Source organism: Silurus aristotelis (genome assembly GCF_946808225.1).
Source record: "Silurus aristotelis genome assembly, chromosome: 2".
Lineage (NCBI taxonomy): Eukaryota > Metazoa > Chordata > Actinopteri > Siluriformes > Siluridae > Silurus > Silurus aristotelis.
Genome location: NC_139575.1, coordinates 16,572,447 through 16,585,430, shown reverse-complemented (window position 1 = coordinate 16,585,430; position 12,984 = coordinate 16,572,447). Strand labels below are relative to the sequence as shown.

The 12,984-nt window shown below is 39.5% G+C and overlaps 1 protein-coding gene across 6 annotated transcripts in view; it reads right to left on the bottom strand.

Annotated features, from left to right (window-relative positions):
• st3gal3a (ST3 beta-galactoside alpha-2,3-sialyltransferase 3a) overlaps positions 1–12,984 on the bottom strand; it is a 63,318-nt gene that overhangs the window by 2,791 nt on the left and 47,543 nt on the right. For all 6 annotated transcript variants that reach the window (XR_014538036.1, XR_014538037.1, XM_083569843.1 and 3 more), the window contains 3 exons: positions 12,170–12,356; positions 476–622; positions 12–158 (listed from right to left, as the gene is read on the bottom strand). Coding sequence is in view for 4 of the 6 variants with exons in the window: in XM_083569843.1 (XP_083425969.1) it covers positions 12–158; positions 476–622; positions 12,170–12,356 (481 nt within the window). In the remaining 2 variants the exon portion in view is untranslated. The remainder of the gene's footprint in view (positions 1–11; positions 159–475; positions 623–12,169; positions 12,357–12,984) is intronic.

Below are 12,984 nucleotides of genomic sequence, written 5' to 3'. Positions count from 1 at the left end.
GAGTGCATTACATCTTTGATAGCAGACATCTTGAGCTTCTCGTAGTAATGCAGCGGTGAATGAGGGTTGTTTAGGTCATAGCCGAATCCAGCCACTGCCACCTCATCACAGTTATGCAGTGCCATCGTGATCGCCACTGTCCCCAATGTCGGAATATTCTTAAAAACATACACAAACATTTGATTAAACACTGGATTCATCTCTTAAATTTTTTCGATTGTTTAATTTTTGAGTTTTAAACTGCAGAAAAAAAAGCAATGCAGATTTTTTTTGTAAAAAAAAAGAAAAAAAAAAAAGATCTCAATTACTTACAAATTAATGCTGCTTATCCATGCATTCTTTTGTCTTTGAATACAGACTGATGCATAGCACAGTCTTTAAATTGAGGAATGTTTGCCTATATTGGATTCTTTCAATACTAATAAAATCAAATCTAAATGAATGACATGATCTTAAAAAAATAGCCTTCCCTCACCCCTCGACCCATGTGGCCATTGTTGCGTGGCAGACCGATGAACTGAAACGCTGCCTCCTGAATAAAATACGGGTTCAGTATCCTCACTTCTGCTGCATTTCTGGGCACGACACGCGCCACTGACTTCCAGAATCCATCTGCCCCACGCTGAGACCATATAAGAGACAGTGATGGTGAGGGAGAGGAAGAGAGAGAGAGAGAGAGAGAGAGAATGAGCAAGAGACAGAGAGAAAAAGAGTGTGAAAAAAAGAGTAAATGAAAGAGAAAGACAGACATCAAGAGAGAGGAAGAAGTAAAAAGAAATTTGGTGAACTGTCAAAGATCTGTAACTAGGTAGAGAAAGGCGAAAGCGCCCCACAAAAAAAGACAGAATGTGACAGAAAAGGAGTTAATAGAAAGAAAAGGAAAAAGAAAAAAGCAGTCGAGAGGGTTTGCATATTTACCTGTCTTACTGGCTATAGCATTAGTATGATTGATAGCATTCATGCAAATAAAGAATTGGGAAGGAGAAAGAATTGACACAAAGAAACAGATTAAACCATTTGAGGGAACGTATGTGGATGAGGGACAGGAGAGAGAGAGAGAGAGAGAGAGAGAGAGAGAGAGAGAGAGAGAGAGAGAGAGAGAGAGAGAGAGAGAGAGAGAGAGAGAGAGAGAGAGAGAGAGAGAGAGAGAGAGAGAGAAAACGATTCGTTACATGTTTAATGATCATGAAACAAACATAAGTGAGCTATCTAATTATATTATAGAAAATAATATACACATTTTTGAAACCAAGTATAATTTATTCGTAACATGTGAGTTGACTGGTTTCCTAATTCCCCTTTATCACACCTGCTCTTTTATACCCGTGAATGAGTGTTCAAGGTGCCAAGACTCTCAGCTGTGTAAATATGCCCCTCTGCCTGCCTTTGATGAGCAGCACTGAGTATTTCTGACCCACTGCCAAAAGCCAGCTCACCTGTCCATCAAACAGGCTACTCATGTTCCTGTTCATCAAACAGCTAACTGAAGTGTGTCCCGTAATTGAAAGCTACTCAAAAAAGATGGTTTCGGCTTAAATGAAAAACCACTAAAAAAAAAAAAAAAAAAAAAAAAAGGAAAAGCGCTACGCTTTCTGAATGAGTGTGAATAATTCTCTTGTGTTTTTACAGCACTTCCCCTCTGAACATGAAGCTGGTTCACATGTTTTGATTAGGATCATAAATCATTTATACGGACAAAACAGAACAGAAGCATCGGCATTTGAACATGAGAATCGGACTAGAATTCATAAATCCATACAACAGCTCGAACATTACCAAACATTCTTTCACAACCGTGTGACAAATTGTTCGGTTTAAACATCCACACCTGTACCTCACCCCAAAACTGCATCAGGGAGTCAGCAGCATCCCAGCACACAATCATACATTTAGGAATGAATCATCTGTCGTGTATTTTTAGACGACTATAGAACGATTAACAGGTGATATACTCTGCAGCCTGATGAGTGATTCTACACCAGTCTATTATTAATAAGAATAATGCTGCTTTGTTTTTATTATTTTATGATGGACTACATGCATTCAACACTATGACAAGTTTCCATTTCAAAACACTGCATCTCTCGCTTTCCCACACATTCTCTACATTCAGCAGTACAGAAAGACTCGTCCTTCAGGTTTCCCCAATTATTATTCACATATCATAAAGGCATTTATAGAAGTAGTTATGTATGACAAAGCATACATTTTGAAGCCTTTCAAATCTTTAGGGAAAGCAAGAATTATTTACATATCTGATGAACATCACTGACTTTTATCTTTGAAAGCTCTCATACACTGACTACACTGACGATATACCGCCTCTGTCAGTGCAGTCAAAGAACTGGAAACTCAGGTGCAGCTCTAAGAAAAACATGGAAATGTTTTGTGCAATAAACACATAATTGCTAAATAAAAACCGAGATTTTAAACACTTAACAGTAGGCACGTGATGAATAAAACAAGGCTGGGCATGCTATTATAAGAAAGTAATTGAGGGCTGTCTGGTTTTATGTGGCCTGACACAAAGCAACTGCCAACACCTACCATTTATAAATCAAAGATAAACATGTGGTACTTTTTTTTATTTGGTTAACATTACATCCACACAAAAAAGTAAGTTCTTATTTTTTTGAAAGCCGGCCTCTCATTTTTTTTTTTTCTGCTCTGTATTTACATTAGTAAGACAAACTGAACATGGCTTGTCATGCTTCCAAGAAACTGAAAAGCACAAAGTCTGCTGTCCTGAAGAGAAGACTTCCTGTTTTGGAAAATACCTCTGACCACAATGGAGAGTCATTCCAAAAACATGAAATAATCATCTCTGAAGCTTTATGTAAATATCAAATGCATGTCGTGAAATCCAATTAAGTGAAGTATCTGCCATACAAGTCCTTAAGAATCAGTAGTTACTACAGAAATGATAAGATGTTAGGTGCTGTTGTCTTGAAACTAGCACTATTGTCAATGCCCTGTCATTATAAAAAGATTATTCAGATTAATAATAAAGAAAAAAAACAAAAAACACCAACCGATCTGATTAACATTTATTTAGCAAAACAAGTTTGAATGGATATTGTATATAATGGAAAAAAATTACTTTCTTCCTACAGCTTCAGAGAAATTATATTTTGGACTAAGTGGGCTGAATATGAAAGGCAATTTTGCCCAGCCTTTGTGGAAGTATAGGACAAAATGTCCTTTAATTTTTTAATAAGAAATATTAATATAAATTCCCTTGCACACTTCACCCTATTACATATTGGAAATTAGTATGCTTTTTCCTACAGGATCTACTACATCCTGATTACATACAATGAACAACTTTTATTAAGGTAGTAGAATTATAAAACATATCTGTCCCCCCTCAGGAAATTATTATTCATTCCCTTTTTATTTATGCATGCATGTATGTATGTATGTATTAATGTATTTATTTATTCATTCATTTGTAGTTTGTTTGCATCATGTACATATTCTAGAATGAAAAAAATGGGGGGGAAAATAAATTCTATAAAATTGTACAGCAGATAAGAATGTTACTATCTCTGTTTGGTAATAAGTATAGCTGTTTATGTTACTGCGCTAAAAATAAAGAACTTAAATAATAATGCACTAAAAATGCACTAAAAATAAAAAAAATAAAATCAAGAATTCAACAAATACTGTTATATTCAAAAATAAATGAACCCAAAAAGAACATTATATAAAAGTAATTCATTTCTGCTACTGTTCGTATAAACTCAAGCAACGGAACCGTACAACCTATATCAAGCCAGGAGTAAAGTCTAACCCATGCCATCGTTCAGACACAGATGGATGTACAAACTGTTATTCCTATCAAAGCCTACAGTAAAACAAGAGTCGCTGCATTATCATTAATTGCACAAGACAATTCAAGAGGAGTTCAAAAGGGGTAATAACAGAAATAGCAGACAGACAGATAAACACATTAGGCTACTCAAAGTTTTGTTAACCAGGAATCTAATTGAGGGTCTTTCACAAATTGCATTGTACTAACGCACGCATTTTCTCCAGATGAAACCAGATGTGTGGGTTTATGGAGGAGACTTGAATGAGTAGAAAAGATCATGAACAGGTGAAGGGTTGTGAGTGGAAAATGTGATGGCACTGGAATGGATGAAAACAATACCGGCAGCAGTGTGATGGAGTGGCCTTTTACAAACAGGCGATGAAAAACAAGAAGGGCAAACAAAGTAGTGAACTGCAGGAAGCCCCTGTATCAATATCATTGAGGCCATTAGAGTAATCAGGAGAGGGGGGTGACGTGCAAAGCTACACTGCTAAAGAGGAGTTACCTGGATACCTGCACCTATGCCGCTTTAAACGGCCACAACAAGGTGACAAAATTCTGGATAAATAGAAACAATTAACTACAAATACGCCACAGGGTTTGTACAAAACAGAAAATAATTGTATCCTAGCTTAGTGTTATACTGAAAATGGAAAATTACAATACAAGCCTTTATTCTGGTTAGTTGAGTACTGAAGCACAGTCCAATCATCGACATCTATTAAACTTTTTCATCTTACTTACTTTTTCTCCAGGTTCATATTCATCGCATGCTTCTAGCTTGTGTAATTTGCAAAAAACAAAAAACAAAGCCATTTTAATTATAATGATTGAAACATCCAACATAATCCTTATGTTTAATTAGTTCATCTACAGCTTTACTGCTTCTTCTTCTGCAATTCAGTTTAAACAAAAGGTGCCACGTGTTTGGAAACATGCAGAAAGAGTGAAATCTCCTCTCATTCATCCAAATACATGCTTGCCTTGAAGCGCTTCCACTATGCCTTCATTCATCTGCAAAGAATTCTTTCCTTGTCACATTTTTATGTAATGATGCTGCCCTCTGATCTCCTTGCCTGATGAGGGCGTGGCTTCAAAACTTACAGTGGGAGCTGCATAAGAGACGTCTGCCCTGTAACAATGACTGCAGTCAGTAAGAGTTTATCTCGGCCCGTATCAGCTCACACAGTCAGTTCTTCATTGTCAGGGACAGAATCTCTTTATAGTTAGGGGTTTGAGGAAGGGGGTGTGGTGGGGTGGGACCTCTTCATCCCACCTTTCACTTTACTTTTAATCATGATGCTCTCTTTTCAACACACCAATGTCGACATTTTACAAGAAGCAGGAAATATTGTTTTCTTCATTACAGTTTGCTAAGGTTAAAAGTACACTAATGGTGGATGCCCTTTATGGGTGTAAAGCAGGTTCTCACACTTTTTATTCCATTCCATTCATATGCATGTGAATGCTGGAAACTGGAAATGGAAGCTTAATGCAAAGATGTTCTGCATTTCAAGTTTGATGAACTCTGACTTAATAGAAGATTGACATGTCATGGCATGACCTTTTTAGAAAATTCAAGATAGAGGAAGGACTGATGACAGTGGTGTCATAGCAGTCAGTTTTATATTACACAACATGACAAGAAAAAAAGGGTTTTGAGAAATTGCATGTGATGTAGTTAGTGCCAGTGCTTAGAGGATTGAGGTGACATATGGGGTTAGTGTTGGGGTTCAGAGAAAAGAGCTTGAATGAGGTCATTTTAGGAGCTAATAGGACCTGTTTTGGGATGGAAATTAGTGTTGTGGGGATAGAGTAGTGTGTGTATCTGTGAGGGAGAATTGTTGGGGATAGAGTAGCGTGTGTGTGTGTGTGTGAGTGTGTGAGTGTGTGTGTGTGTATCTGTGAGGGAAAGGTTTTTGGGATAGAGTAGAGTGTGTGTGTATCTGTGAGGGAGAGGTGTTGGGGATAGACTAGTGTGTGTGTGTCTGTGTGTGTGTGTGTGTGTGTGTGTGTGTGTGTGTGTGTGTGTGTGTGTGTGTGTGTGTGTGTGTGTGTGTGTGTCTGTGAGGGAGAGGGTTAGTGTTGGGGTTCAGAGAAAAGAGCTTGAATGAGGCCATTTAAGGAGCTAATAGGACCTGTTTTGAGATGGAAATTAGTGTTGTGGGGATAGAGTAGTGTGTGTATCTGTGAGGGAGAATTGTTGGGGATAGAGTAGTGTGTGTGTGTGTGTGTGTGTGTGTGTGTGTGTGTGTGAGGGAGAGGTGTTGGGGATAGAGTAGTGTGTGTGTGTGTGTGTGTGTGTGTGTGTGTGTGTGTGTGTGTGTGAGGGAGAGGTGTTGGGGATAGAGTAGTGTGTGTGTGTGTGTGTGTGTGTGTGTGTGTGTGTGTGTGTGTGTGTGTGTGTGTGTGTGTGTCTGTCTGTCTGTCTGTCTAGGGATAGGGTAGAGAGAGTGTGTGTGTGTGAGAGGTGTTTGGGATAGAGTAGTGTGTGTATATCTGTGAGGGAGAGGTGTTGGGGATAGAGTAGTGTGTGTGTGTGTGTGTGTGTGTGTGTGTGTGTGTGTGTGTGTGTGTGTGTGTGTGTGTGTGTGTGTATATGAGGGAGAGGTGTTGGGGATAGAGTAGTGTGTATATTTGTGAGGGAGAGGTGTTTGGGATAGATGTGTGTGTGTGTGTGAGGGAGAGGTGTTTGGGATAGATGTGTGTGTGTGTGTATGAGGGAGAGGTGTTGGGGATAGAGTAGTGTGTATATCTGTGAGGAAGAGGTGTTGGGGATAGAGTAGTGTGTGTGTGTGTGTGTGTGTGTGTGTGTGTGTGTGTGTGTGTATGAGGGAGAGGTGTTGGGGATAGAGTAGTGTGTATATCTGTGAGAAAGAGGTGTTGGAGATAGAGTAGTGTGTGTGTGAGAGGGAGAGGTGTTTGTGATAGAGTAGGGTGTGTATCTATGAGGGAGAAGTGTTGGGGATAGAGTAGAGTGTGAATCTGTGAGAGAGAAGTGTTGGGGATAGAGTAAAGAGAGTGTGTGTTTGTGTGTGAGAGGTGTTTGGGATAGAGTAGTGTGTATATCTGCGAGGTAGAGGTGTTGGGGATAGAGTAGTGTGTGTGTGTGTGTGTGTGTGTGTGTGTGTGTGTGTGTGTGTGTATGAGGGAGAGGTGTTGGGGATAGAGTAGTGTGTATATCTGTGAGAAAGAGGTGTTGGAGATAGAGTAGTGTGTGTGTGAGAGGGAGAGGGCCATCACCAACGAGTTTAGATATTTCCAATAAATATTACTGCGCTGAAATTGTGCAAATGCCTATGTCCACCTGTTCATTTGTTATGTTACACATAAGAGACAGCAAGAGAGACAATGAGTACAAAAGAGAAGCTGTAGCATGTCTGCCTTTTCAACAGCTGCAATGATTGAAGACAGTGGACCACACAGGAACCTCTCTAAACAACCTGAATCCATTCAAACCCCTTTATAGACCATCATTTTTAAATCAGCCATAAAGCCTGTCCTTGAGAGTTTTTCCTAAAAGTTTCCAATTGTCTTTTAGTGTGCTCCTTTATCCTCAAGATGAACGTTACTTCTAAACTATTTGATGTGAACAGCAGTGAAAGTAGGGCAATCTTTCGGGAGCAAGGGCCCTTGGAAGGGAGCTTCTGCAGATGATTGAATTCTGATGACTGCCAGACATCACATCCACATTTACCTTTTTATCTCCTAATCATCCTCATCTGTTTTTTAAATAAAATAAAAAAAACAATATATTAAGCTTTCAAACTGGAAGACTTCAAAACCAGTCAATGAAAAAGTTCCACTCCATTTCCTGCACAAATAACTCTTCTGATTACAGAATGGAGGAGGATATGAATATACAATGGTTCAACTAGAAGGTTAAATGGGAGAGGGCATTCTGTAATGGGTGAGGACGTCCGAACGGAAAACAGTTATCTCATAAAAACGCTTCATTTATTCGGCATTCTTTCGGCTGCACAAAAGCAAATCTTTGTTTAATGATGGCACCTTAAAGAAAAACAACGACTCGTTCCAGTAAATCGACACAATGCATCAAATTTGGCATTCGGGTAAAACTGATGTTGGATTGATGAACGTTCTAGATTGGTTGCATTCCAAATAAGCAGCTACAGTGAGGAAAATAATTATTTGAACACCCTGCTATTTTGCAAGTTCTCCCACTTATAAATCATGGAGGGGTCTGAAATTGTCATCGTAGGTGCATGTCCACTGTAAGAGACATAATCTAAAAAAAAAAAATACAGAAATCACAATGTATAATTTTTAAACTATTTATGTGTATGATACAGCTGCAAATAAGTATTTGAACACCTGAGAAAGTCAATGTTAATATTTGGTACAGTAGCCTTTGTTTGCAATTACAGAGGTCAAACGTTTTCTGTAGTTTTTCACCAGGTTTGCACACACTGCAGGAGGGATTTTGGCCCACTCTTCCACACAGATCTTCTCTAGATCAGTCAGGTCTCTGGCCTGTCGCGGAGTAACACGAAGTTTGAGCTCCCTCCAAAGATTCTCTATTGGATTTAGGTCTGGAGACTGGCTAGGCCATGCCAGAACCTTGATATGCTTCTTACGGAGCCACTCCTTGGTTATCCTGGCTGTGTGCTTCGGGTCATTGTCAAGTTGGAAGACCCAGCCTTGACCCATCTTCAATGCTCTAACTGAGGGAAGGAGGTTGTTCCCCAAAATCTCGCAATACATGGCCCCGGTCATCCTCTCCTTAATACAGTGCAGTCGCCCTGTCCCATGTGCAGAAAAACACCCCCAAAGCATGATGCTACCACCCCCATGCTTCAGAGCAGGGATGGTGTTCTTGGGATGGTACTCATCATTCTTCTTTCTCCAAACACGTTTAGTGAAATTATGACCCAAAAGTTCTATTTTGGTCTCATCTGACCACATGACTTTCTCCCATGACTCCTCTGGATCATCCGAATGGTCATTGGCCAACATAAGACGTGCTTGGACATGTGCTGGTTTAAGCAGGGGAACCTTCCGTGCCATGCATGATTTCAAACCATGACGTCTTAGTGTATTACCAACAGTAACCTTGGAAACGGTGGTCCCAGCTCTTTTCAGGTCATTGACCAGCTCCTCCCTTGTAGTTCTGGGCTGATTTCTTACCTTCCTTAGGATCATTTAGACCCCACGAGGTGAGATCTTGCATGGAGCCCCAGTCCGGGGGAGATTGACAGTCATGTTTAGCTTCTTCCATTTTCTAATGATTGCTCCAACAGTGGACCTTTTTTCACCAAGCTGCTTGGCAATTTCCCCGTAGCCCTTTCCAGCCTTGTGGGGGTGTACAATTTTGTCTCTAGTGTCTTTGGACAGCTCTTTGGTCTTGGCCATGTTAGTAGTTGGATTCTTACTGATTGTATGGGGTGGACAGGTGTCTTTATGCAGCTAACGACCTCAAACAGGTGCATCTAATTTAGGATAATAAATGTAGTGGAGGTGGACATTTTAAAGGCAGACTAACAGGTCTTTGAGGGTCAGAATTCTAGCTGATAGACAGGTGTTCAAATACTTATTTGCAGCTGTATAATACTAATAAATAGTTTAAAAATCATATATTGTGATTTCTGGATTTTTCTTTTTAGATTATGTCTCTCACAGTGAAAATGCACCTACGATGACAATTTCAGACCCCTCCATGATTTCTAAGTGGGAGAACTTGCAAAATAGCAGGGTGTTCAAATACTTATTTTCCTCACTGTACATACAAGGGCCATGTCAAAATAATGCACTGCAACACACACACACGCACGCACGCTCCTTCTTCTGCCTGGAAACATGTATGAAAGTGTAGGTGCAATTGAGGATAATATAATTTGAACATCTTATATTCAGGGTTACCATACTTGGACAAGTTAATTGGTCTGAGCTGTACCCGACTACAGCTACATCCAATTTACCATCCCAAAACACCAAAGCTATTTTAATTGCTCTGGGGGAAGAATATCCACCCAATCTCGCAAACAATGTATGTAAGACGTACCTCTTTGCTCTATCAAGTGTAATAGTAGATGAAGCGCTGACTTATTGCTCTCTTAATTGAAAAGCGCAGTAACCCATGTGAAGTGCTGTTAAAAAGCTCTATGGAATCTGCCCTACTAACCTTATCAGATTATAGCGATACTCCATTTGTTCGGCTCGTATTAACAGTTTTCTTTGAGCTGTGTGTGGGCTTTGTGTGTTTACTGAAATAGCCAAACCTCTTTCAGGAGACTCGCTCCTTATCCCAGCAACTTTATCTACTTAATTTACAATCCTTGCGGCCATTTGATGAGTATGTGTTTTTTTTTTTTTTATTCAAACAAACGTAAAGACGTGTTTGATCATCCTAAATAGTCACATGGTATATATTTCCATTACTGCACTAAATTAGAAAACCCTCTGGCTGAGCAGTGTGGAAGCCTAGCATTTCCCCAGGTCATGATCAAATCTGCTTCAAACATATCAGAAAAAAAAACCCTAAAGATGTGCAAGATTTGAGGCCAAATGTATGCGTTCAACCAAAAATACACAAACACACCGTTAACATTTTCCAATACTATCTTAAAGACATAGAGAGGCTATTCTTCTTTTGATTACGGATAATTAGGTACAGTGTTAAGTGCCTGTTTCAGAGCTACATAGTGGCAGTCACCTATTAGTGACCTCTTACACGTACAGTCACACATGCCCTGATTTATCGCACCAGATACACTACAGATTTTCTTCTATATTGGACCTCCATCATGTGGGAATATCAAAAGAACAGAAGCAAGCAAAACAAAGCAAGTTATATGTATGTACAGGTACATATTTCTCCATCTACAGATAAAGGATGAATTGAAATGAAAAAAATTTTTAATATGAAATATGGGCTAAACGCTTACAGAAGCAAGTCTTTTTAATAGACAAGGGCCAGGTTCCAATTTTGTTTAACATAAACAATTAAAATTTAAAAATACATTATTGCTGAAACATCTTTGGGATCTCCATGGCTGTCATGAGAGTCTTTTTCGGCGAGAACTATGACATTGCCTTCTCTGTGAAGGAGACATGCAAAAAGCCTCCACAGTCAGCCAAAAATAAAAACACGTACCTGTCATTATGACGCTACCTGAACACTTTGTCTATAGCTGAAAATGCTAAATACAGAGGCATCCTTTGGTTAAACTGACCCTTGGATAGCAAAGATATTCTGAGGTGTTAATGATGTGTGTGTGCTGCTGCAATAACTGTTTATCACCATAGGCTTTCTGTCGAATTGGTGTCATTTTTGATGCGCTCATGTTGGATACTTTCTGAATTTTTATAGGAACAGCAGCTGATTTGAACATAACTCTGGTTTCTTTTGGCCACTATGCAGAAACGCGTCTTTGGACGGATAATTAACTGGAACAGCGAAACTTTCCGTCTTTGGCGAGCGTGATAGCCCGCAGACAGCTTCGCTACAAAATCTCCCTGTGACAGATCTGTAATTACTTCATTGTAAGCATGCTGGCACTTGTCCTAGATGTTTGAGTGGAGCCCTGAAGCAGCTCTCAATTAAGGAACTTCACGTCACCAAGGCCAGGAAGAAAGCTGAAAGGATCGTCATTGATCCCCCACACACAGGAAACCATCTGTCCCACATACCCGCCTCAGAAAAGAGAAATGCTACTCAGGAAGTGCCTTCTCCACAATAGCCTTGTCTCTGTTCACCAAGCCTTACTAGTAGAGCCTAATTGAAAATGACATTTCTCTTTCAGGGTGACGTGCAAGGATTACACAGAAGAATACCGACTCAATATTAATGCGATTACAGTGTCCATTAGGTCAGTTGCTTGATACTTGTTTCTCACCGTGTTCTGCGAAATGTTTTTAAATATACCGTATAAAATGACCCCTATAAATAGCACGGCTATTATAGTGAACATCATGACCTCTATTTGACATCTAAAACGGTCAACACTCATCAGAAGTTCTTTTCCCTTCCCAAAATCTACATAAAACGCTCCACTGCTGATATTTGATGAGTGTGATGGGACACACTTTACGCTCCAAAATCACTAGTGAAAATGGGATTATTATATATCTATATTATATAGAAACACCTCTAAATACATAAAATTAAAATCACATAAGAAATTCAAGATCTGTAAGACACTGGTGTGTTTTTTTAAGACAATATTTAAGATAATTATTACGTTATCATTATCATGTCATCATATGTATTATGTTTTTGTTATTATTGGTTAATACCGAGCATTAATAAAGGTACATGTGCAACTATATTTTGAGGAGCTCATTATAAGATATGGTGAAAATTAATGCACCCTTATTTCCTCTTCAGTGACCTACCACTTTCTCCTTGAACACTATGTGCTTGAGCCATTTGAGGTCCGGTGGTTTGAAGGCAGAAAAAACGAAGAGAGAGCTCTTCTCGTAAAGATCAGGTTTCTGAATGGCTCCTTCTGGATATGTGATGCGCATGGTGGTCTTAGTTCCCACGTCCTTCTCGTAGCCTCTCACTGGAGCCTCGTTTAGTCTACAGCAGCAAATCACACAGTGACACTCATTAGGGGTTGACACTAATACATCTTATTCATTAGGTCACAAAATTGGGTGGCAAAAAGGAAATACCACTAAACAGCAGCTATATTTTATCTTGTATTTATCTTATATTTTAAAACAGTTATGAGCTCATTTTAGCCAGCGATTCTCTAAACACAACTGAACACAATAACATGCATATCATGTTATGATTCAGGGCCTGGTCTGGTCTGGTCTATGGTTGTGGACCTTTGCTCTAAAACATGCTTTTCATACACACAAACACACTATATGGACAAAAGTATTAGGTCACCTGACCTTTCGTGCTCTATGTGGTTCTTTTCCAAACTGTTCCCATAAAGCTGGAGGCACTCAATTGTACACAATGTCTTTAGATGCGCTATAATAAAATTTAGCATGTTCCAGCATGGCAATGGAGAGGAAGATCTTGAGTGGTCTGCTATAGAGCTCTGATCTCATCCCTACTGAACAGCTTTGGGATGAATGTGACTGCACCCCAGGTCTCCTCACCTCACCTATACCAGTACCTGCCTTCCGTAATTCCCTTGTGGCTGATGAACACAAATATCCATAAGCACCCTCCAAAATCTAGTGGAACATCT